Raw genomic sequence first — 26542 nt, forward strand, 5'->3', positions numbered from 1 at the left:
CACGTCCCTCCCTCTGCTTGTCTGTCTGTGATTGACTCGGAGATCTGCCTTGTCGCACAAAGCGTCGCTCTGACAAGCGACCAATCTAATCAGTGTGAATGACGGCGGGGTGGACGCATGCTAATTAGTGGCGGCAAGGACACGGTCGTTCTTCTAAGTGTCCGTGTGTTTTTCTTTGATTGTGATTGAATATACGATTATTAATTTCCGAAACTTCCATTGCTTTGAGATACTGAGCAGCATAAAAAAAGAGCAGACAGCAAAATGTGTCAATGCGCCTCCATCAAGCGGTCGAGTGGCGTGTGAGTCACGTACGAGCGGCGACCGCTCTCAGGCGGGGTGGCGCGAGGTCGCCGGCGGGCCGCCCACACGTTTGGGCGTGAGACAATGAGCCGCATTTCGTTTTTCAGGGGAGAAAAAAAAAGCAGGCATAACAGCGAAGGCGGCGAGATGCAGCCGCCTCTGATTACACGCCGCCCGCGGAGCGTGACTGCACCCCGTCGGGGCGCGAAGCTGTCGGCTGCCATGTTGCTTTGAGGCAATTTGGCTTCAGAAATCAACATACAAACAGGAGAATTAAATGAAGACGGATGAACACTATCTCTATCTCGCTCGCCATCCTCCCCCGCACACAGAGCGAAGATACATTGCTACTATTGATCAGCGATATTGATTTTCCTCATCACAAGGCAGCATTCTTAAAGCTGATTTGATTCAGCTCTGCAGTGCAGTGCGGGGGCCATTAAAAGAAATTGAAAGCAATTTAGTGGGCTATGAATAAAGAAAGCAAAAATTTCCCAAAAATGTCAAAATAATGTGTCCAATATTAGCAACATTTAAATTGCGTATGGTTATAGTTTATCTATTTTTATTTATTTTTTGGGGGACAGTTTTTGGAGTTAAGTGCAGCAACAGTGTTACACTAAAGCAGTATAGTGCATTTATTATCAATAATATATATTTTTATTATTGCTTAAAATAATAAATAAATAAATTTGTATAATTTTATAATTTAGATATAGTAAATAAAATTAAATAACAAATTAAAATGTGTAATAATTTTACCTAATACTTATTTTGACAGAATTATATTTTTTTATTATTGTATTATGATTTAGTTGAATTAATTTAGTCTCATAATTTGGTCAAAATACATCAAATGTGGACATTTCTTCTTGAGTAATTCTGATATCGGCTGGCTAACTATTTTTCCCTCCTCCCTTTCCTTGCCGGCCTCACTCATCACAACCTCAGACAGCTCGTCTCCATCCAGCGCTAATGTATTTCCGAGACGTCGGCCATTTTAGCTGTCACGTGCCCCCTTTAGAATCCCTCGCTCAAAGTGTCTGCGGTCTTTTTTTTTTTTTTTTTGGTCTGTTACAATCAATACTGTACATCAGTTGGGCTCACCTTTGGCGTTTTGGTGCATTTTCCATTGCGGGCATCTTTGATGTACGCGATATCCAGTAAATCGGTCTCCTGCAGGGAAAGAGAACATCGCAGCGGTTAGGGGTGAATGGAATGCATCATACCGTGCCCCCTCCACCATCTTGTATTGGATGGTACCTAATATTGTGGCTTGTGAGTGTATATTGATTGCACACACACGCACAATCCCTTTATCGGGATGGATTATCGCTGCGAGTGGGAGGCGGGGCGCAAGGTGGAAAGGGAGGAGGCAAGGCGCGTCATCTCGCTATCGACTCGGCGGAAAATTACAACTGGGCTTTATTCTCCATTCTTATCTGCAAATCCATACTCGACTGCTTTCTCCACCGCCCAGATGTTTTTTTTTCTTCCCCCAGATTCACTGGAATTGTCCTTTTCAATGATTGTCTTTCTCAGAGTACTGGCGCCATTTTTTTGTTCAACCAGCTCAGTGGCCAAGTGGTAGAGTGTCCACCCTGAGACTGGAAGGTTGTGGGTTCAAACCCTGGCCGGGTCATACCAAAGATTATAAAAATGGGACCCATTGCCTCCCTGCTTGGCACTCAGCATTAAGGGTTGGAATTGGGGGGTCAGATCACCAAATGATTCCCGAGCGCGGCACCGCTGCTGCTCACTGCTCCCCTCTCCCCCAGGGGATGGATCAAAATCACATGGGGATGGGTTAAATGCAGAGGACAAATTTCACCACACCCAGATGTGTGTGTGACTATCATTGGGACTTTAACTTTAACTTAACTTAATGTGTGCCACGAGGTGCTTCCGGAACCTCCCGCCGTTTCACCGAGCCCTTCGAGCGGCACCCCAACCCCCCCCTCCCGGTGGAGTGACTTCAAAGAACGGTGTTTTCAGCGTAGGCACTAACCTTTGACTCAGACGTTGGTTCTGGGCAAAGTGAGGCGATTTAATTGATGCTCTCTGCTTGTTCTTGTCTTTTACGAGAAAACAGCAAAAGGCTTTTATTTGCTTTTCTATGGAGAGCGGCGGCGGGGGATGTGGTGCTAAGTGGCTCTTAGATTATAGGACTTCTGCTGCGGTGATCCAAGTGTCTCAATTTATCAACTTGCTTTTTTTTTTTGTCAAATTTGATTCCGATTAACAATGAGGGCATCACAGAGTCATTGACGATCGCGATATCGTTGACGATGGCCGGCGATGAATTAAACAAACTGACCAATGCGGAGTTCAGAATCCGGCCTGATGAAATTCCAATAATTGAATAATTGATTTTTTTTTAAAAATATTTGGACTACTTTGCAATGCCAGTAACTGGTCCAATAATGTCTGACTGTTTTAAAATACATCTTTGCCTCATCTGAGAAAGAAAGAGGTTGAGCCAAAGACCATTAGCATACGCAGCACGTCTGAGAAACGAGTAACAGCACCAGCGGGGGAGAAACTAGAGAAATTAATGAGCGTGCTTAACCTGCGACGGCAATATCGTCTGTGTGTGGATCCTCCTGATGTATCTGCAACATGCTGCCTTTTCCTAATGGAAATTTTTTTTTCTTCATCCTCGCAGCAAGAAAAGCGCTTTGTGGAATTCATCATGGATGTATAACTATTTGTATTATCTGCTCGGGAAAATACTAGAAGCGGCAGCGGGCCTGTAAAATGGCACTTGACAGCCGGAAAACAGGTGGCGCTTGCATGGCGAGTCACATCCACTCAACTCGTCTGTCGTGTGTTGGCTTGGTGAACAACAACAGGGAGTTCGTGTCTCGAGTGGCTGCGCAGGGAGCAGACACGCGGGAGGCGAGCGCTCGACTCCGCCGGAACGCCTTTGCGAAACTCACGAAGACGACAGATTTGGACTTTAGATCCACAGGGTGAATTATTTATGAGACTCAAGTGGCGAGTGACGGCTGAGGGGGGAAAAGAAATGAGGTGAGATGGAAGACCTTTGAGATAAAACGTAGTCACTGCTGCATACGGAGCTAATGATCTTTGTCATATTTCACCCACGGCCTCCTCTCGATGACTTGCCTTTTGGCATTCACTCCGAAGAGCGGGATGATGGATGCCGGCAACATAGAGAAGCTTGGCACGTCTTTTAATGACAACAGTTGGAAATGGCTCGGGTTTTTTCTTGTGATGCCGCAGGGTAAACACGGTGCTCCTGCGGGCCAATCAAATGAGCACCCATGCAACAGACACACTCGGGCTCCCACGCTTGACGGATGGAGTGCGCCGAGGGAGCATGCAAGGCAGGAGAGTACACTCCTGTTTGACAGATCGCGGAGCGGTGCGGGATGACATAGGGGGGGTGGTGAGGAGGGGGCAGCTAACATCACCCGTCCATCAAGCCACCTCGTTCCGCATCGTCCCTCACCGGTCGCTGACGTCTCACCTGTCCTCTGGGTGGACATCTGCCTCTTTCAGGTTCATCCTCAGCCTGCCTTTTCTCACATCTTGTCATGTCAGCTCTGCATCGCAGGTACACAAAAACAACACCACCCCGCTTCCCCATCTCATTTCCTCGCCCTTTTTGGTGCCATCTGTGCTCTCAAGGGTCTACTCTTCCATCTGTCTGAGCCTCCTTCAGGGCCTCCTCACGTTTGACGCAATGGAACATCCATGAGATCGCATCTCCAAGTCCTTGCAAATGCAAATGTGGACACTGGTGGAAGAAAACTAGACGAGGAGACTCTGGGGTGAATCGTACCTTGTGGTACACAAATCGAGTTTCTGTTGCAGATGATCTCTTAACCTCAAAGCATCTTATTTGATACTTCTCGTATCTTCGGATTGCTTAAAGATATTTCTTATCTAGTCTCCGTGCAGCTTTTCCACATCACGAGCAAGAACTCTACACTGAGAATCCTTTGAGGATCAAAGGCAGCGGCAACAAGCGCAGACCGTCGCTTCGTCACCTCGCTAGCTCAGGCGCCACCGCAAACGGCATCCGGGGTGTCTTTTGATATCAGGACAAAGCGAAGCCGGCGGTGAAGAGAAATCCATTCATCATTTACTCTCTGCGGTGAAATCTATCATGTCTGTGTTAGGTCTTTCCGTTGGCGCATTCCCGATACTCTTACCGGTTAGCATTTTACCTGACATCCTTTCTGACAAGATCGATGGGTTCAAAGATTATCAGTGGAAGAATTTGTGGAGGATTGTTCCTTTGTTTCACACTCTAAAAGAAGGCAAAGATATCTTTTAACCACCTGACCCACATTTGGACTCGAGCCCTTCTACACACTGAATTCCAATTGGTTCATTCATATCACCTGATTATGATGTCATGAGTTCTCTGGGATTTGGGCATCCACCACAGAGTAGAAACAGTTTCCTTGCCAACGAGGTTTTGGGATTCCATGATTCCACTCCTTTCCTTTCCTTGAATCAGATACCGCCTTATCAGCGCCGACTGAAATTCAATTGAAGGGGGGTAGCACGACTGACCCACATTGGTGACAGACTTGGTTCGCCAAGTGTAACCACCAGGTGACCAAAAGCGATGATGGAAGAGGTAAGCTGAATATCGGGACTCAAAGGCAAGGATGTGCCTAATATTTTGGCCCCAGGAAAGAGCGAAAGATTTGGAAATTATGCGAGTGAACACAAGCTATGCAGCTTCTTCTAACATGCTTGTAAATGATTAAACAAGATAGCTCAACGGAGGGGGGAGGTGGGGGACTCGGCTCTGCGTTATTATGACTACTTACTATCCCACTCACAACTCAGCATCCGTCTCCACCCGTCATGATGGAGTTAAAGACCTTTTTCTACTTTCCAGTCGCCCACTCGATTTCTCACCGCTCATTGGTTGACGTACGGCAGGAAGCAATAGGAAATGGCCGGAACACAAAAAAAAAAACTAATTGCCCAAACGGGCAAATGAATGGGCCTTGAATTGGAAGTCACTCGCATAACTATAAATTAATTCTATAGCTATAGCAACCAACTGACCGACTAACAGTTTATGAATAAAAGACGCTTCAATAAACACGATAAAGCTTCTTCCTGTTTACAAACGAGAGAAGAGGACAACATCACGCTTTTTGTCCTTTGCCAAGTACCAAAGCCGTCAAACTAACTTCAAAAGGCCCTTTCATTCCAAAGGGCTCCCCGAGGGAAGCCAGCACATGGCTGGCAAACGACTTTGTTGCCAAAAAAAAAAAAAAGTCACATGAAGTGAACTGCCATGGCGATCAATTTCAAATGTCAGTTTAGCAGAGTGAGCGCCGTGTAAATGCCGACGTCGGATTGGCCGTGATTAAAACTAATAGAGCAAATCCAGCGCCGAGGGATTTAATGAATCCCTTTAGAGCCGCCAACATAAACAGTTTTTAGAGATCTGTAAGTGACTGCACACAGGCAGAGGTGTTAATCAGGAATGGATGGAAAGGGGATAAGACAAATGGGACGCTTGACGCAGTTGCTCCTCTAGGGTTGAGCCATGAATCCATTTTAGCGATTAATTCCAGTTTATTTTTCTCACAGTAATTTATTTAATTTTTATTTTTTTTTTATAGCAAGAGTAAGTTGATGGAGCAAGTAGAAGCTAATAGAAAAAGTACCACAGGGAGTCAATCGCGATTTCCAGGAGAGTGAAGCCCATTCCGGACAAGTGCGGCCCACTGAGAGGAGCTAAAAGGTGTTTTGTAATTCTCAGCGGTAACTTGCGGCTCCGTTAGAGCTTCTTCTCACCGCAGGACGGTTGAACGTAAGTGGCACTTCCTCCTTGAATTGTAAAACGATTCTCAATTAGCTGCCACGTGATTAAGTTGCCAGCTTTGACGGCATGAATCAAAACGACCGATCATCTTTACTTTAATAAGCGGCCCAGAAATGGGCCGGCATCTGCATTATAAATACCTGTGCCCCATGAGACCATGAGACACTTAATCACCCTCTTTACTCCTCTGGCAGATTCTCGCCAGGCAACCAGACGCAGCACTTTGGAACAGACTGAAAAAAGAAAAAGAAAAAAAAAACCGAGAGCGCGGTTCTCAAAAGCAGAAAAAGTCCAAATCGAAATTCAAGAGCTGCTAATCCCTCCTGGGTTTTTTTTTTTGAAGGGGGCAAAGAAGCTAATCCTGTTTTTCTGCTTAGGACTCGTTTGACACGTCCACTTAACAATGCGTCAGGTCAACATTTCATTCTCTCTGAGTGATGAAAGCGGCAAGAAAATCCAAGCAAGCGTTGTCGGAACGCCGGCCCGGCTATCATAACACTTAAGTGGCCGACCGATAAATAACCGATATAAAACGTTACAGTCCGCAGACATATAAGGGCAATATTAATAAAAGCCTGGCCACACAATCGCAAGACATAAAAATGGAATTAATGTTGGAACGTTACTTTCTGAATATCAACAAGCTCAGGCCTCAGGATCCGTCTGGAGGTAAGCCAGGAAAAGATCTTTTTCTGAGTCCTATTCATGCCTTTGTAGAATAAAAGAAAAGATTCACATAGTAAACGGAACTCAAACGTGTTGCTTGGTGAAAATGGGACTTTTTGTCTCCCTCACTATTTTCAGTCTCTCTTAGACTGTTGCAAAATGATGGAAAAGGGGGCGCCGGTGTGCCAGGCTGTAACTCGTTTGAGGTCACAATTCACTTTCCTTTAGATTGGCTGTGGATTTATGCTGTTGCGCCTCTCTTCTCTCAGAAGTGCTGACGGGGAAAAGGAGCGGGCAACAAGCGTGGGTGATCAAGGAAAATTGCTGCGCTCAGGGGGAACAGGCCAGCGAATTCTGCAGAGACGGACGGACGGCGAGGAACGTAGTCAGACCTCATTTGAGTCTTTTGTTTGTCCGATCGAGCGGGAAGGAGCAGCATTCTCAGGGAGATGAGCGGCGGCCGAACGAGAATGTGACATTTGTAAAGGTGGCGTGAGAGCGGTCGCATGGCAACTACAAGGAAAAGGGACGGGGTCGTTTTACGTAGGCCTCTCTCAGTAACGACAGCGGCGGCAATTATTTTTAAACTCCGAAAGAAGCACCTGTTCCGAGCACTGGTATGCGTTACCACTGTGTTTGCCCTCACCGGACAATTCATTAGGTATATCGGCACACCCGATCCAAGCAAATATCGCTTTTGTTCGTGAGGCATTCCACAACAAAGTGTTGAGGTCAAACTTTCAGGTAATGTTTTTCACAGCATTTTAACTTTTGTGCAAGCGTGAAAATAAAACCGGTTGGGTTGTAGTTTCTCAAGGAATGCCAGGAATGCTTTTACTCTGCAGGCTATCATGCCCGTCCCCCCTGGACGTAGGTGCTGCTGCTCAACAGATGTGCGGCGAGAACACGCGACGGCTTTATAAACACGAGGCGACGTTCGCGGAACCGCATGGCCGCTTGCGCATGTCCTAATAGAGCCTTGCTGGGGCTCCACTCGTTACCAGTAATACCAGTTTTAAGGAGTAGTGTCAGAGCCAGGAGGGAGTGAAGTGGAGACCACACACAAAGATGCTAACAGCACAAACGTAGCATTAGCAAAGAAAATTAATCTTGCTGTGTATTTAGAAATATAATTAAAGAGAAATAGTGCGCAATGAAAAAGACCTGTTGTTAAAATACTGCAAAACCAAAAAAAACAGCGATGCACTAAAAGTGATTTGTTTTGTTTCCGTAAACCTCGTTGTGTACACTCCAAGTGACCTTTAGCGCATGTAGCATGTGTAAACAGAGCGGAAAGCCCCTCAGGTGGTGTTTGTTGAAGGATGTTCTTTCTTCACCATCTACATCTAAAGTTACCCGCCGCCGATTGTCCCAGACTACCTTCGCACGGCGTGCTAATACTAATTAGCGCTTGGGGAAGGTTCAGTCGCGTCAGCAGATCTCCAGATGCGGGCCAACATAAAATCAATGAAGGCCATTTAATAGACACGCACGCACGAATAGAAATGGCGAGTCTGGGTGAGTTTACAGACCGCTAACAATACAGAGTGAGTTCCGAACTTTGAGAGAAACAATAGGAAACGTTTAAATCTCACGGGTGTCAAGTTAATGCCTGGATGAAATATTTGATTTCAATGTCACCGAGTCTCCATCTTAGCTTTTACAGTCAGGACGTTAGCTCCCTCGGGAATTGGGTGTTAATACTTTTAACTGGCAACCTTTCACGCACACGTTTTCTTTGCTTTGGGGATTATGTCGACATTGTGTTTGTACTTCAGTTCGATCGCACCGCAAATAGTAAGACGCTCACCTTGTTTTGGTCGGTCCAGTAGAGGAAGTAGCCTTTGGGGTCGACGGTTACCGTCACGGTGCTCACGGTGGTGGAGTCCTACAAAAAAAGATGAAAGAATTGTTTAACTTTCCAAGAAATGAAAGGTTTGCACCTGCGTAAGATTTCCAGATGAAGGATTTCAAAGCGTAAATAAGAAAAAGCCCCGACGACCACTAGAGGTCCCCCAAGAGCAATTAATAGACTTTAGATTTTATTATCGGCAGAAATAGAGAGCCCAAAATTTAATTTGCTTTGGGTCCCGTGGAGACGCATCATGCGTGCCTGCTCACCTTATTATTATTTTTTTTTCCCCACCTCAGTTGACTCCAAGCCTTGTGCAAACACACACTTCTGACCCTCAGGCCTGCTGGATATTATTGGACGCATTTATATAAAGAGACACGGAGCACAAGTTCACCTGAACACATCTTTGAGTTGAGCGAGGGCAATGCTGCATTTGTGGGCAAATGTTCAAGGGGGGGGGGGGGGGGGTCTAATGAGGTCTCTATCACGACATTTGCCAATAATGCTAATTGCTGGCATCTGCTGTGTGTTGTATTGGATCGAGACCCCATCTGGTGCAGGCGGGGATGCTATCAAAGGCTCTGACATTAAAAGGGTCGAAAGACGCAATATTCTATTAGCTTTCCAGTTCAAATCTCAAGAAGACGACATGGCGGAGTTGCGGCGCTATGGCAACCCACCGTTTGCCGATCCTGATCCGGTAACGCCGGGGACGTGGGGAAGCATGCTAATCGTAAGTCGATTAGGATTTGCTGGATGGTGCGTGAGAATAGATTCATGGGTAGATCGCATAAAGCAGCTGATGGATTTCTTTATAAAAATGCATTTCTCAAATAATCACTGAATATTTTTTCATTAAATTTAATGGTATTTATATAAATAATAATATATGTAACGCCTTAGGAGGTAATTCTAGCTGGCCATACAAAAGACATATTCCACTACGTTAATGGGATTTCTACAACTCCCATTGAGCCTGATGACATCTTTTATTCGACAGCATTAGAGCAGGCAGCACGACATAAGCGCAGCTTTTTATATTAAAAAAAAAGAAAATGTGTTGACAGTGACCCAACATGATCCGCATGCCAACATCTGTCACTTATCTTTAAGACGACTTATTTTGGATGCCTGGCTGTGCTCCACTCTTACTTAAAGATTCACTGCTGCTCGATGGCTGAATGAAATGAATCAAGCGTCAAGAGGCCCTAACGCACAGAACTGTGGAAATATCGGAGAACAATGGCAAACAAATTGTGTGCGGTAAGGGAATAAAATGCATAATCAACTCCTTTTCTTCTGTGTAAAGAGGAAGGAGGTTCATGAAAAAATATTTTGTTTTTAGGAGATACGACTTCTACTCATTGTGACTACAGTAACAACTTAACACAATCGTAAATCGTCTTTCCCAATTGAAATGAATGGAAATGCCGATAATTCGTTCCAGCATACCAAAAAATTTATAAAAAAATGTTGCACATCTTCAAATACCCCCCCCCCCCCCAAAAAAAAAAAAAATCAACAACATAAATTTCTCAATCCACTGCTTTGTATGAGGAATACCGGAACAAAACTGACCCTACAGGATTAGCTGCAATTACCGGCTTGTACAATTTCCTGTTAAGAGATGTTCAAAGGTTTCATCTGAAACCACAATAGCACCAAATTTGATTTTCATCTCCAGAGCTTTAGCATTCTCTCTGTCTGTCTGTCCATTTGTCTGCTTGTCTGTGGGTTCTTTCCATCCAGCCTCACAGCAGGAGGAAAGAGGAAGGAAGACGTGCATGGGAAATTAAACAAGAGAAAGTATCTGAGCTCATCTTTCCCAGAGTGTTATATTTTTACAGGGAAAAGAACGAGGCGGGCATTTTGTTCTGGAGTAAGGCCCACAACCACAAACGGTCAGTACACAAACATGGACGGGTTGGGGGGAAAACACCTCGTGGACTTCTCGTAACACACCATTCATGAGAGTCAGAGCCAAAATAATCCTAAAATTAGGTGGCTCGTTTGTCCCACGCTGGGAAATACAATGTCATTATTTTTCAGAAGAATATGCATGGTCACATTTAATGAACTAAATAGGTCAAACGCAACCTACAAACTGACTAGAGAAAACAAAACACTTGCTGTACTGTAAATAACAAGCATTCAAATGAACTACTAGGGTCTATAAAACAACAGCTCATTGATTTAGGGTCCTGGAATGACATCACAGTGCATGAGTCACCTTAGTGGATGGACTGAAAATTGTGTATTATAATTATATGTTGTATACGATACATCCTTGGGTTTGAACAAGGCACCATTGAAATAAAAATAGAAATTCAACAAATAATTGTGAGACTAAAAGATTAAAAAAAAGATATTTCATTGAGTAGTATAAGCAACTGGGCAAGATGCAGCAGCAGCAGCCAAGCGCGGGATATGGCTATTTGCTGGAACTACTCAACTGTGGATATATTTGACATGCCACTCAGATAGCAGCGTGCAATCAATTTTAATCAAGGTCATTTGTCTGAAGCACAACACAGGCAATGATAACAAAGAGGGGGGGGGGCTCGGAGTAGAAGGGGTGTGGGGGTTAAGATGATGATGATGATAATGATGATTATGATTAGTCAACTCAAGTCATGTAACAGAAATTAATTCAAGTTTAATTTCAATAACACCCTCACGCACGCGCGCGCCTACGATACGAGAAGGTGTGTAAACAAAGCATGTGAGCGCGCGAGGCACTGTCACATCCATCCATCTATCCACTCGAGCACATTGTGTCATCATAACTATGCAATCAGCACAACGAAACCAAATCACTGCATGCGCACACATAAGAAGAATACAATCTCTGCTGGTGACTCACATCATCCCATTTCATGAATTTGTTGCCCCGTCTGAGGCTCTCGGGCACGGACACCGGCTTGAGCTGCAGCGCGTGGACTCCTGGCTGAGCCCCTGCCATCTAGTCCACCACGCGTGAGAAGAGGAAGAAAAAAACAAAAGTCAGCAGTCTGTCTCCTCCTCGTTCCTTTAGAGACCCCCACGCCCCCCTCCCACCTACTAAATGACAGGCTTCCTTATTGTTATATATATTTTTTCCCCGACAGAGCCTTCCAGCACGGTCGCTGTCAGTGCGCCTCGCAGCCCTGCATTGACGGCGGCAGCGTGTCCTGGGTTTCTGTGTGTGCGTGTGAGGGGGCGGGTGAGTGGATGTGAGCCAGCTTCACAGACTGAATGACTGATTTGGAAAGACTGGAGGAGCCATGAAAAGACAGAGAGAGAGAGAGAGAGAGAGAGAGAGAGAGAATGACCACGAGAAAGAGAGGGAGAGAGAGAGGATTGAAGGCAATTTGGCGCCCCCGTGTGGCCGAGGTAATAAGAATCCACAATCGGTGGTGCCTTGCGATACGAGTTTAATTTGTTCCGTGAGCACACTTATCGTAATACTCGTCGTACAGCAGCTCAAAACATCTTTCAGCATTGAAATGAATGGAAGTGCTTTTAATCTGTTCCAGCCGCCCACCAAAAATATCATTGTATAATATTTACTTACAAAAACAGTTTTTGCTAAGCCTGCCGGGAGTGACAGATTACCAATGAATAAACTCCAGTAAACAAGTGTTGGACTTGGATTTTCTCCCTGACTACACTTGAATAACTTGAAATAAGTCTAAAGTGTGCCTGAAGGTCTTTAACTTTTCTGCTTAAATTAAACATGGGTCGCCATCGTTGCGGCCCTCGGGATATTCTACGTCATTTCCCCAAAAAGAGATGGGTTGGCAGGGACTTGGGCGACTTGTCAAAATCTTTACAGACAAGTTTCAAGGTTGGTTCCTGATGGAGTGTGACAGTATTTAGAAAATGGGCTTTGTATTCAAAGAGCCTTTGAATGACTCACACGCTTATTAAAGTTGAAATTATGCCGAGCAGAGGACGCGGTGCTGTTTTTACACCCCGAATGAGTCACGCTTGGTCTTAAGTCTTTCATGTCCGTCACACCCATCGCGCTCTGGAAGCCTCACGAAATGAACGCAGTCCTTCCCCAGCGTGATGCCATTCTGCAGACTCGTCTCCATCCGTCTGTCTGAGGTAGTCGGGCTGGTCTCGGGGGAGTCTGAGGCGCAGATGTTAAGCAGGCTAGTCTTCTTTCATTTGTGCTTTCCATCTAAGCTGGTAGCGAGGGAGGATGCGGTGGCGGGCGGCCGTGACTCAGCCCGTTGGCAGATTCCGTGGCTTGGCAGAGGAGTCCCAACTCTGATATCTGACTGACGGGTAAAGACTTCCTCATCTCCCTGAGGAGAAACCTCTCTGGCTTTTCGCTGATTCACTAACAGCAACTTGACAGTCGGGTAGGATTTCGGCGCCCAGGAAAACAAACATTTTACATCATCATCGCACATCGTGTTGCAACAACACAGTCTCGTCCGCGTGGTCTTACAGCTGAATCAAATGTTTATTTTGGTGTAAAATTGACCAAATATACTTGGTAGTTTGTTTTCGACGGTGCAGTCCCGATTGTTTGCTAATGCTACCGGATATTGGCCATACTTTTTAGGTATCGGTACCGATTTCAGCATTCGATACTTAACGCAAAGAAAATTATTTATTGATTAAGTCCTCAGCAATAGATGGTGCTGTACAGCAGTAAATCATCCGCATCAGAAAAAATTTTTCTTAATCATATCGGTACTCGTAAGGACTCATAAGTTCTATCTAACTTCAGACCGTAAAATCAATTAGAACTTGTGCCAAATGTCCAGTGTTACTTTTATTGTTAATTATTACCGTATTGGCCCGAATATAAGACGACCCTGATTATAAGACGACCCCCTCTTTTTCAAGACTCAAGTTTGAAAAAAGACTTTGAACACCAATTTTAATTTTTATACAGAAAATAATGACAATACATCTGAAACAAATGATTATAACAATATATTTGAGAGAAAAAGCATGTTATTCTGCCTCATTCAAATCATGCATAAACTGTCTATCACATCTTAATATCTTAACATTTAAATATGTAAACTAAAGTGCAATCACATTTGTAAATGAATGGCTTCTGGTTTTTTGAAACGTAAATAAACCTACTGTTTCCCCATTTTCTGTTATCTCTCCTCTTATTTTCTTCTCTTTTCTGTCTTACCGCTATTGTTTATTTTTCTTCTTCGCGCTACCGCTATTTTTATTTTTATTCTTCGTGACAGGGGTTCGCTTTGGCCTGGGGAGTTAAGTTCAGCATTCGTTTTAAAGATATCTGGCGCCATCTAGCGTTGTGAATGGGTATAATGTCTAGACCCCGGACGTAAGACGACACCCGGTTTCTTATTTCAATACAAAAAATACCATCTTATATTCGGGCCAATACGGTATTCTGCTTCACAAGAAGTCAAGACCGGTTCAGAAGGCAACAGAGGAAAAAGCAAATCTCATCTAACTAATGTATGAACCTCAGGGAAGGACAAGAGGTCTCTGCCAGTTTAACTGGCTGCCATGTCCCCTGTGTGAACCCCAAATGAAACAGTGCCAGCATGTGGAGTGCAGTGCACCAGCGCTACCACATGGATGACTGCCGTCAGTGCAAGTGTAGTAATGCTCTCCATTGGCAACACTAAACACTTGCGTTTATTGAGATTTTTTTTTAAACCAATTTATTACTATCAAGTGCAATTAATAGATGCATGGAAGCAGTGATTTTTTTTTTAAATAATAAAAAAGTTGAAAATAACATGGATGATTTTATGGTACTGGATAGTTAGTTTTCAGAATATTAAAATTATTATTATTTTTATTATTAATTATGATTATGGTCTAAATTAGCATGTTACTTCTGCATTTATTTATTTTTTAGGGGGGGGGGGGCATCTGATCAAGTTATGTGGCAGTGTAGCAGCAGATGGCGCCATGGTGCAACATGAAACTACCCGAGCTGTTGAGACTGCTTATAATTAGAAAGCAGGATGCAAAGTGAGCGAATTCCTGGTATGGGAATGTAACAGGGAACATGTGCACAATTACGAGATATATTCGGAAAACAAAGTTATGACGGTCACATAAGTCACAAATGGCTGCTTTTCTTTTTTTACCATTTTTGGTAATATCAATGCCCCTCAGTTTTCTTATTTGAAATTAATTTGCAGACCCCCAAACTACAGCTCATGGACCCAGTTTGAGAACACACATAAACGCACATACACACACAGACACGGTAGCACAAACACAACAGTTGGTAATGTCAACAATCAGCTAAGTATTGGCGACTATCGAATTTCCCGACCTGCGCGACGTCAAACGAGCGGGACCACACAGAGGCCTTTTCACGCTCAAGCAGGAAGTCAAAGACATCACTCATGAGCGGCAGCTGGGCGGCCGCTTTTCGCTCGTCTGTCACAAAGAAGTCATTACGACGCACGTCAAAGCGCAAAAACTGGGGGGAAAAGAAAATACGGTAGACGAGTCGCCGGGACGTGTAATGGTGTCTTTTTACACTCACGCCGGACAAATTACATGCTACTCACGTCGTGCTAGGCTAAGGCTGGATGCAAACATCCTGTCCTGACCCCTCTAAAAAAAAAATGGGGATACTTACAAAGGGGGATGGGGACCGTGCCCTGAAGCGAATATCAAAAACTCCCCTTAAATGTTTAAAACCAAAATATACCCTGAAAATTTTTAGCTAAGTCATATCATTGATCAGACTTTAGTAGATGTGGACAAAGGTTCTTTTGTCCGAGGATTGCGACACTGGCACAATTCCAAAAAGGGCGTAAAAAAAAAAAAAAAAAAAAATCCTGTCTGTTGTGATAGCAATCTTAGGCTAAATCCCTTCTCTCAATCCCTACACGCCGCCGCAATACGAAGCTCAACCCGGGCTAAGATGCTGATCTAAGGTCGGTTTTGTGCCCCGCAAATGGTTTTCAAATGAGGATTAAGACGTGGAGGTAAACTGCTCTGCGTCCTGCGCCTTGGGCCAGGTGCGGAGTTAGGGATCAGGAGGGACTCCGCCCCCCCCCCCCTTCCCAAAATCCTTTTAAAGAAAGAAAATGTTGATGTTTACATCTTGGCCGTGACCCTCTCTTGGCCTCGCCGCTGAAGCATTCCTGTCATAGCTGCGACACATCTCGCTAAGCTTTAGGGACACCAGAGGGACAGTGAAAACAACGCTTAATCACAGCCAAGGGGCATCTGGGTGATAACAAAGCAGCCCCTTAACCCCTTTGTGTTGCGTGAACGTGTGTGTTCTTTAGTGTGCGGTGGCATGGAAGTTGCACTTAGGGATTAACTGCTCTTTTTTTTTTCTTTTTTTGAGAGTCAATGGTGTGTTCATGCAGGGTCACAAAATATATTATTTACAAATTGGAGCATCATCGTACCTATATATTAGGGTGTCACTATATATAAACAGAGGCGCCTGGCCACTAGAGGGCATCCAGGCATCACTCAAAACAACAAATAAATATCATAATAATGATTATTTTCAAAAATAAAAAATATATATTTGTACAAAATGCTTGGGATGATCAATTCTGTGAAAAATTTATGAAAACCAATATAATATGGTTTGCTCCTGGTGGACAATATAGGTGAAAATGTCTTAAGGAATGCTGCTCATAATTAAGCACGAAGCCCCAATTAGATGGACCATGCTAAATTGCCAAGTTTTTTTTTTTTTTGCCAACACGGTGAACAAGGTGTCACTGTAAAACCGTACATTTCATAACATCAGCCTAACGAACATCAGCGCCGGGCAGAGCGCTCGTCGGCTTGGTTGCGGACCGCTGAGCTCGAGGAGGGGAGGGGTCAACGCGGGTCAAGCGAGTCCAGCTAAACAAACAAATGCTATCAAAGAGGAAATTTCTTGGCCGATCCGCAAGTTTTTCCTCTCTTTGCAGCTCTGCAGATGTACATTGACCAGATGCTCCCGCGGGACGAGGCACGAGCTCTGGCTGTCAGTTAGCCACACTGTGGACTATTTAGTAAGGATTCCATTGTATTAAACACCGGGACACAACATTAGGCACACCTGCACAAGTCGTGGCGTATCAGTGTCAATGTCCCCCCCTTATGTATCTGACCTCCACAGCATAGGGTTCCATTTCTTCTGCAAACATGCACATAGGCGCAGCACATGTGCACAGCGAGGGGCGGCACAATAGCTCGTGGAGTTGCTAGGCGCCGCGGTAACTTACGACGCGGATAGGGTTGCAAGCTTAGCACCGCCTCAGGTGATGCTGTTTTAGTTTTTAACGGATGTGCTCAACTCTAAAGACAGAAAGAGGACTAGACGCAAGGATGTAATAATAATAACTGTAGCTAGACAGTGTGCCTAAGTTGTATTATTGTATAAACAATATAATATTTTGCTAATATTTGGCGCAGACCACAACTATGTCTGGATCATGTTCCTCAATTGTCATTCAGGAAGTTTCATTCGAGGTGGCAGTGCGTGGGTCAGACTGACTTTTTGGCAGCCAGAAAAACTGCCATTGTTGACCTTATTATCGAAACGTGATTGTTATTTCGGCGCGGGAACATTTACAGTATCATAAACCGTGCCCGGTGGTTCGCACTGCGGTTGTCGACGACCGTGCAATTCTCGTTACACTAGGCCCACACTCTGCATTTGGTGGACGCCGACATGGGGTTGTACGTATGCGAGCAGGGTGAGTTGCTTCCATCTGCCCCGTCCGCTTAAATTAGCAGGGCCTCGCATCCAGCAGCATCTGGTTCCAATATGGAGCCCGGCGGAAGGGTGGGTGCCTGGCTATGCGGCGGAAAATACAGCCTACTGTACCTTTAAATAGCCTCGAGGAGGCGGTTGGGGACGGATGCCGTGCCCGAGCGCCCAATCCCATCCCGAGCTGCTTTTGAATTTGGCCTAACGCTTCTTCCCCACCCACCCTTTGGAAGAGGAGCGATGTACAATTAGGCAGGAATGCTTGCAATGCTGTTTTCCGGACTGTGTTTCGGCAAATGGACTGGTTGCATTTGGGAGAATTTTCTCCTCGGGTGGCTGATAGCAATATTCTATGGCACAAGGACGTGAAGGTCCCTTCTGTTTGCCATCCTTCAGAGGCTTCATCTATGCATCGAGCTATAATATGACAAAATCGTCATTTAGGCAACTTCCTATGAACCCCTGTCATAATGGAGCCTGCATAAAAAGGTGTATCAAAAAAAAAAAAAATCTGCAAGACGGACATGGTTTAGGAATCTGACTTGTTTCCACGAGGGAGGAGAAAAAAACCTCCAGCCAGAAACACGCAGCAATCAGATAAGCGCCATGACAAAGCGAGGAGAATCGATGACAAACTTTTGACAGCTTTGGCTAACGTCTACAGATAAAATGTAGATTGCAGCGGGCCTTTCACACACACTGCTCGGAAGATACTTACATAATATGTTCAACTAAGAGCATAAATATAAAAGTTTTTATTCTTTACGATATTATAGTTCTTGTTTGGTGAGCCGTAACATTTATTTATTTAACACACGATCCGATTCTGGTCTGGACTTGTGGGGCCTTCATGATGAACAGGGACGTTAAAGCCAGTTGAAAGGAGTCTCTGAAATGATGATTACTCTCAATTATGATCACAAGACCTTCATGTCCATCCGTCAAATTTCTACTGCGCTTATCCTGTTCAGGGTCACGGAGAGTTGGAAGCCTAACCAAACTGAGAGCCAAACTACACCGCGGACTGGAGGCCTGTCAATCACAAGACACGTCGAAAGACAGAGAACCATTCACTCGGCAACTATTATTGTTTTTCTTCTCTTGTTTTGACATTTCGAGCTCATGAAAGCGACAGCACGGCATCGGCGAGCGACCGTCACCCGCCGCCCGCCCTGAACGGCCACACGGACGACTAACTACCAGGTCATTTCATTAAGTTGTGACTTCCTGTCTTTCCCTTCCTTACATGGCGAGTTCACAGGTCAAGAGGATCTGTCAGCGGTGACAGAGGGGATTATGGGTGTAGACATTCCATTGGCAGTCATTACTAGCCTCAGTCAGCACGCAGAACCCCCCCCCCCCCAACCACCTCCCCCCTCCGCCCCTTTTACCCTTATCCTCTGTCTTTCTGTTTCTTCTCTCTCTTGTCCTCTGACAGGCTAAGAAGCAATTAGTGTCACATTAGGCATATCTGGGGAATTATTATTTTTGGTGGCCAAGCCGCTACTGGTAGTTCTACTCGGTAATCATGAAGCAGACGTTTTGGTTTTTTATACTGTAGATCTATGGTGTGTCAAACTCGAGGTCCGTGGACCAGATCTGGACCAGCCACGATTTATGTAGTCCATAAAATATTGCCATAATTCATCCTTGAACTCTGTTGCCAAATTTAGGGGCGATATGATGGGGCAGATATTACACAAATAAAACACTGTACCAAACCAAAGTTCTTGATGGAAGGGCTCACTCGCTTAAACACTTCATAACGGCACGTCTTTGTCAGCAGTGGAAGGTTTACAGTTGACATTCCTCCCGTAGCCAAACACAACCGCTAAAAAGTGGAAAAGGGAAAAATGAGCTGCGAGCAGCAAAGTGAGGTTTTTTGACCCCTTCGTCCGAACCTCAGCCCAGCAGGATTCCTCGCATTCCAGCCCGCGCCGGATCCGCCAAAGCTGGTCGGAGTCCCGAGCGGGCCCCGCTGGGCTAAGGCGCACCGCAGGCCCCTATCCTCTCCCCCCTCCCGGCTTTTCTCCCTTGGGGCCGAAGCTTCCTGAGAACAGGACTCACAGGTACTCACTTCCCCTCCCCATCGTGTCGCGAGGGAAAGCAACAGACGAATCCAGAACAATTTTCTTAACCCGCGGCGCGGCTGTAACGGGATAGTGGAAGTCGACGTGACGGCGGAACGAACGCTGGAGCTCTTTGACAGTAATGCAAGGGACATTTGTTTAGCTAACCTTACGGGTCACGCTGCAGTTTAGCGCAGAATGAATGACTTCATTTTGGGGGTTTAAATTAAAGGGTTCCTCCTCTCTTGAACTTAAAACAGATTTGCACAAGCACTGGAATGAACAATGTACTCCCTCAATGCGCCGAGGGCTTGCTCTGTAAAACGTGAGGAATTACAGAGTCGGCTGGTAATGAAGAACAATGCAAACGATCACGCAACGATCAAGATCATGCTTCATACATACACATCATAAAAAAAAATCTTTCATTCGTGCTGACACGGTGTCAGTTACTTCTGCAGTTATTGGGCCACGCCATATTTGAGGGAAATTGCTACCTTATGCGTCTTTAAAAAAAAACGATGGCTTTTGAATGGAACCTTTTAAAAAAAAAAAAAAAAAAAGGGGGGGTAGTGTTTCATTTAGAGGTCGTGGTCATTTTGGCAATGCGATTTTTACCACCAGGGAGCCTTGGAAGCTTTGACGCTCACACATGGCATCAAGGCTCGCTGTGGTGTGAAACAGAGCTCGCTGGGGAGATGCCTGGACACCATGAGGACGCAAATTAGAGCCTATCTGCATCATACTTCCACCAGCCCGCCAAAAGAGGGAGAATTGATTAAAGGCCCCCTTTTTCAAACGGGCTTCCTTTTCAGAGCTATTATTTCCCAATAACCAGAAGGGAGGAGCAGATTGAGATCAGTCGTCTAATCTGTTGTTTCACCTCTCTCCTTCTTATTGCTGCGATTGTTTGAATCCCACAAAAGAGCTCACCCCATTTTTCCCGTCAGTCGTCGGTTTGTAATACCGCCGAGTGTAATCCAAGATCACCGCAGGTGAAATGAGTCGCTGTGTCCAACGGTCCCAAACAAATGAGGCATGTCACAAAAGAGCTCGTAACTCTGCCGCCGTGGAAAAATACTTTGATGCCACAAACAGAATTGACTTTCGAGAACTTCAAAACCATCTCGGGGTTCTTCATCCCCGCAAATTGATCGATACTAAAGTGTGGGAGTTAGGACATTTTATCTCATGAAGAGAACAAGGATCTCTGTAAAATAAATAATAATCATGAACCGACTTGGATCTATCAAAAGACATCCGGGACGGCAAATGGGTAAAATTTAGTCTGGGAAAAGCCACAAGAGACAGGAAGAAGATGAAAACCCTTTTGAGTGTCAGCAGTCTTCCACGAGCCTCTAATCAGACCACACCATCTCCCTTCAACTTCAGACATTCCGGTAAGCACCTGCTTATATCTCGCCTCTGAATCTGCGTGGCAAAATACCACCCCATTTTTTTTTGGGTGTGTGTTTGCGGCGCTTGCTACCTCTGGACAGTTTCTTCTGTAGTTATGCATCACATCTATAAAAAAAAAAAAAAAAGATGAAGAGCTACCGGGAGATAAAAAGCTGACTGTCAAAAGTGGATAAAGAAGACAAGAGGAGGCCTTCAAGTGCAGAAATGTACAAACAAAAGTTACATTCATCTAGGTGGTCCCAGACGCCCTATCCAAACAAAGGTGTCACATCTTAAAAACAAAGCCCAGATATGCTCCTATCTGCCGGCTTTAATGATTAATCTGATCCAGGCAAACTATTCATGTGTCGACGCCGATGCGCGAGGAAGTCTTTTGACTTGACGTGACGACAAGTAAGAACAAGAAACTGTTGTGTCTCACAGCCAGCCCCGGGGGCTTTGTAGTTTGTTCTGAAACTCCGAGCAGACCCCAAAGTATACGGCGAAGCCAGATCGGATCAAGGTCAGGTTGTGGTCATAACGCGCATACCGGATCAAGACTACCTGAAGTTTAGATCAACCCAACCAGGAAGCCAGCTGAGAAAAGAGACGAAATTGAATAAAAAAAAAAAGCATCAAGAAACTGATTATAAACCCCGTTGAGTGCAAAATGTGACTTCTCTGCCCAAAACGTTGCCTTCGGTGTGAATACGGCGTGTCAAAAAAAAAAAAAAAAAACGCAGGCGAGTTCGAAAAACCGCAGACGAACCAACGAAACAAAGCTGGCTTTTGTGCCTCGGTTCTGGGAGGCCGCTCGCGCTTGTCTCGTACATGCGAAATTAATTAGGAGGAAATACTAAAACACTCGGCTGGAAATTGCTTTCCACCATATGTTGCGCATATGAGGATCAATTTCGTACGCTCGGGCGCAGCGGAATGACTCTATAACTCGCCGGGGCTCTTTGATGAAAGCCAATCTGCCACTCAAGGCACATAAAAAGAAGCCCGGGTTCTACGCTACTGTTTGTTCCCCTTTATGGAGTCTTAGGTAATATGATTACTTAACCAGGTTAAGAAAATAGAATGTTTCATTCTGGGTTAAAAAATTCGACATGGTGACAAGAGGCCCAGTGTTCAACCACGAGAAGAACGAGAAGTCTCTCCTCACTCCGAATATGAAGCAACTGTATCATATATAGATAAATCACCGGAACGGATTAATAGGATTTCAATTCATTCCAGTGGGGGAAACGTATTTGATTTGAGTACGTTCAGTTATGAGCGTGGTCACGGAGTCAAATAAAGTCAAGGTAGCACTGTGTGTGTGATTTTGCTGACTTTTGGATCAAGACCAGTCTATGGACTTGTCTACTTGTTACATAGACATATACAAAAACACAGCGCAGTGTGGGCAGAGCGAAAATTGGCAGATCTCGTTTCCTGCCTTCCGTTTACATACATGGCTGCACAATGTCAAGGATGTGTCGGGGCTTAGTCGACCGGAGTCAGACAGTTTGAACTGCTTCTCGCTCTGCTCGCTTTTGTCCAATCTTAGTCATGTGATTTTATCGAAAGGGACGCGACGCACATTAATCCCCCAACCTGGGAAGATTTAATTGCTATTTCCTCGTGGTTGCGATGAGACGGAGCAGAGTCTCGACCGCCTGGCTTCTTTGGCCATAGATTTTACCCTCAGAGCCATCTGGAGTCCATTTTTTTTGTATCACAAACACCAAATGACACGTCATGGTAATCTAGCGTGCGAATTACAGACGTGATTAATCTCGTTTGATTTCCTTTTCAATCCTTTACCCGATTGTACTTCACTCTGCTGTACGGAAAACGGATAAACAGAGGAAACTGCCAATTAGATGGCATTCCAGAAGAGATTGTGTGTGGAAGAGGGGTTACTGTATACAGAAGAGTTAGTTTAGTCCGATAAATATTTACACAAAGTGCCACGAATAGAGACAAACTTTACCGGGAAATACGCTAGATAGCGAGTGGGGGGGGGGTTGTCACTGCCTGAAAAAAATAAAATAAAAAAATCACACAAGGACTTCCCACATTTAAACGACCCGCTTGACGGCAATTTACAAATGCAGATGAGGCGAGCTGGGCGGGGATACAAATAGTTGCATCAGACCGGCCCGAAAAAGTTAAAGATACATACGGCGTGCCCAGGGAGTGGATGTCAGTTAAATGTTTAGACAGCTGCGTGGAGGATTATTATTATCGTCAAACCGCGTTGCTATAATGTCATTCTGCGGATGCCGGAGCACAATCAGGTCCTCCCTGTAGTCGACGAGTCTTCTTTTCCCGCCCCCATCCGACTGCTACTTCCCTTCCTCCTGCATGCTCGACGAATGAAGCAAGACGGCGGTGGCTTAATAAAATGTGACAAGAGAATTGCGGAGTTCGGCGCTAACTTGGGCCGTGTGAAGGCCGCCAGGTTTTCGCGGAGCCAAGTACGGCCAACCACAAGTGCCAAAAGTGGACCCCGAAATAAATATATGAAGTCAAAGTGTTTGTAGGTTACAACACTGACTGACTGAAGATGTTTATGGAATCGGAAAATAATCAACTTGTTTAGTGTCATTGGTCTTCTTTAACCTCAAACGATATCGACAATCTGACCTTGCTAAATTTGATATGAGATTCTGGGCCAGCTTGAGACTGCAGACGTATTGATAAAATTTGCTCCGTCAGAATCTAATCTCATCCAGTGATGTTTTTTTTTTTTTTTCAAACAAAAAGACCAAACTATGTCACTAACTTGTACGCTACACAGACACTGTAACGTCGCTTATTCGCCAAGTACTTCCCTTCGTCGGCCCCGTAAACAGCTGCTAGGACCGCTAAATTTTTACGCCGGCTGTTTACGCAAAGCCCAAGCTTCTAATCACGAAGACGTATAATTGAGTGACGCGTGGTCTCTTTATGAGTGGAGCTGCATTCAAGAGGGCACATCCCTGTACTTATGTCTCTCTCTCTAAAATGGAGGTGACTGTTTCTCGTTCCCATTGCATGTTATCAAGAAGGTCAGTCTTATTGCGTTATCGCAATTGTTTTTACATCATCAAGTGAAACAACCAAAGAAAAGCTAAGTACAACTGTCGCCATTCGAAAATGTTTTATCAGCTGTATGGACCAATGTTAGTCCAGGGACAAGACGGGATTCAAACCCAGAACTCCTTCTCTATGAGCATGCTTTCAATTAGGCTATTGTGATGTCCTGTTTGACGCCTGAGGCAGATTTTTATTATAATTATTATTTTTTTTTTACTCCTTTTGGGGGAGTTCGACTTTGGAGGTTGCACTGCATGCTTTATAATTACAGGCCAAGTGTGGAGATTAAGAGTGTCATGGAAAAGAAGCCGCAAACAAATAAACAGCTCGCTAAATTACGCCGCGTTTGTAGCGCGCGACCCACGTCAGCGCGTTCCTTGGCGCACACTTTTTGGGAGCTTCGCTCGCCTGTGATCTGCGAGGGGGCCGTATAATCTGGAGATGGACTCGTTGCTCAAATTAGTGGGTTAGAGAAGCGTGCCACATGTTCGGTATCCATAAATATTGACTCTGGCTTTTTTTCTTGCCGGCAGTGTCTGACCCTAGTGGCTTTTCCATTTCGGGACCAAACCTATATGGAATCGGTCCCATTTCCACCCACCAACCTCCCATTCGCACCGCACGCACGTGCTCGGCATAGCCGGCCAGGCGTGCTTCTCCTGTCAAACATGTGGCGGCTTACACTTTGAATTGTTTTCCCCAATCCATAGAAAGAAAAGAAAGACCATCAAATTAGAGAAGTCGCAAATGCAAAGCGAGATCTGCTTAGCTTGATCTCATAGCAGGCATGTTTGAGAGTGTAAAAAAGTCCATCTGGCTAAAGGCGGAGGAATGCAGGCTGTGTGTCTGGCCAAGTTGCTGTTAACAGCAGGTGAAAGGCTAATGGTTGGATCTCGCGGTGTCATCTCAGGGCTTCAACTGCCCTCCTCCCCACAAACCGCCCCCGACTCGTGGAATGTAGGTGATGACAAGCGAGTGGCGTACCATCCATATCCGCTGCAAAATGTACACGTGGACACACACACATGGAGAACACGCAATGTCTTCTACAGGATCGAGATACAAATTCAAAATTTTACGGAACAGATATGCCTCATTTATCTAATCTCAGTCCCCGCGTTGATCCAATTACAAGGTGAATGAAAGAGCAAAACTGCCAAGCAAACTGTGGCGGTTCGATAGCTTATCTGTGATACAATTGAATGACCTAGCGAGGAGTCCGGGGGACAAAGAAAAATGTTGTGTTTGTAACAATACTTGAGATTTTTAACATTAAAATAAATCAGAAATTTCAACAACACACAGATTTGCTTTCTTACAACAAAGAGGTTGAAAAAATTGAGCATGACATATGGAAATGCTCCCAATTGGAATGAGAGTGTGGGAAAAGCTATAAGACGCGCTTGTTTTGACAGAGCTGCATTTCACTTGAATGATGACACCCCCCCACCACCACTCGCTCGAAAGCATCGGGGAAAAAACATGGCAGGAAGAAAAGTAAACCACTCTGAAGCCCTTCACTTTTATAGCGCAGCGAGCTCCGTGTGGGAGCCCCTCCGGTCTGACCTTGTGTTTTTGTTCGGGGAATATTTGTGGACCGCATATATAAACAAATGCATGCTGGAGGGTGAAGAAATAGAGCAGCATTGGTCTGTCTGTTGGTTGTTCGCACTCTGGGACAAAGTTGTCATGCAACGGATCAAGCGGCAATTGCGGTTGACTTCATCTCAACAACAAAAGAGGAGAAGGAACGGAGCACTAATTACAGGAAGTCATAATTACAGGAAATAAAATATTAGTAGAATGAAAAACAGTAAATATGGCATGAACAGAGCTAACGTTTTATAACCTCTAAACCATAGGTGTCAAACTCGAGGCACTGGGGCCAGATATGGCCCGCCAAATCATTTTATGTGGCCCGCGAAGACAAATTGTGCATCGACTTCATGCGTCAATATTAAAATTACAAATTGTCTTGATGTTTAAAGAAATAGAATTGGAATTCATCTTTTTATATTAATAATTAATTAATATTATTTACTAGTTTCTGATTTCAAAACTATTTATTCATCAGTTTGTTATGTTGTACAAAGCGGCCCGTGACAAAAATGATTTTGACACCCCTGCTCTAAACTAATTGGATCTATATCTAGACATTAGGATCTATCTGATGCACTAACGGTATGCAAGCAGAGGCCTATTTGTATTCTAATTGTTAAGTGGATGATGCGGGATTATCCCTCATCAAATAATATTGTCCTGGGTAGGAGACAAAGATATCTTGTGATCTCTGTGGGGTGGGGGGCTTTAATCTATTGCCATCACCAAAACAGCCGCCATGACCTAATGGAGTCCACAAATTTGGAATCAATTATAACAGTTATATCCCAATTATATCACTACATACACATAGCTAAACATATAAATAAACTGCTACTGAATTAAACCTTACACTGTTACGAAACACATTGCATGGACATAATCCAAGCAATTGACACTTCACTTGTTCAAGGGGAGACGGCAGGAAGCTCTCCGGCCGCAAAAAGCGCAATTAGCAAACAGATTGGTGCTATTTCCATGTATGAGACGCTCGCACGTAGTGTAAGTAGCAGCAGTATGGTTTGGAGTGTTGACTTTAGCACTATTTTTATCGCAGCAAAAAGTACAGTCAATGTGGACACTTG

General features: G+C 44.7%; 1 protein-coding gene across 8 annotated transcripts in view; it reads right to left on the reverse strand.

The window, feature by feature from the left end:
* The window catches only part of plcb1l (phospholipase C beta 1-like), a 72721-nt gene that overhangs the window by 24100 nt on the left and 22079 nt on the right, over nucleotides 1–26542 (reverse strand). For 3 of the 8 annotated variants that reach the window (XR_015854449.1, XM_088362388.1, XM_088362390.1), the window contains exons 4-6: nucleotides 11512–11610; nucleotides 8604–8681; nucleotides 1411–1479 (exon numbers count right to left, since the gene is read on the reverse strand). Coding sequence is in view for 5 of the 8 variants with exons in the window: in XM_088362388.1 (XP_088218514.1) it covers nucleotides 1411–1479; nucleotides 8604–8681; nucleotides 11512–11610 (246 nt within the window). In the remaining 3 variants the exon portion in view is untranslated. The other 5 variants (XM_088362392.1, XM_088362391.1, XM_088362389.1 and 2 more) reach the window with 5 other exon arrangements.

The sequence above is a fragment of the Syngnathus floridae genome, chromosome 19, assembly GCF_059516105.1.
Source record: "Syngnathus floridae isolate MCC-2025c chromosome 19, RoL_Sflo_1.0, whole genome shotgun sequence".
NCBI lineage: Eukaryota > Metazoa > Chordata > Actinopteri > Syngnathiformes > Syngnathidae > Syngnathus > Syngnathus floridae.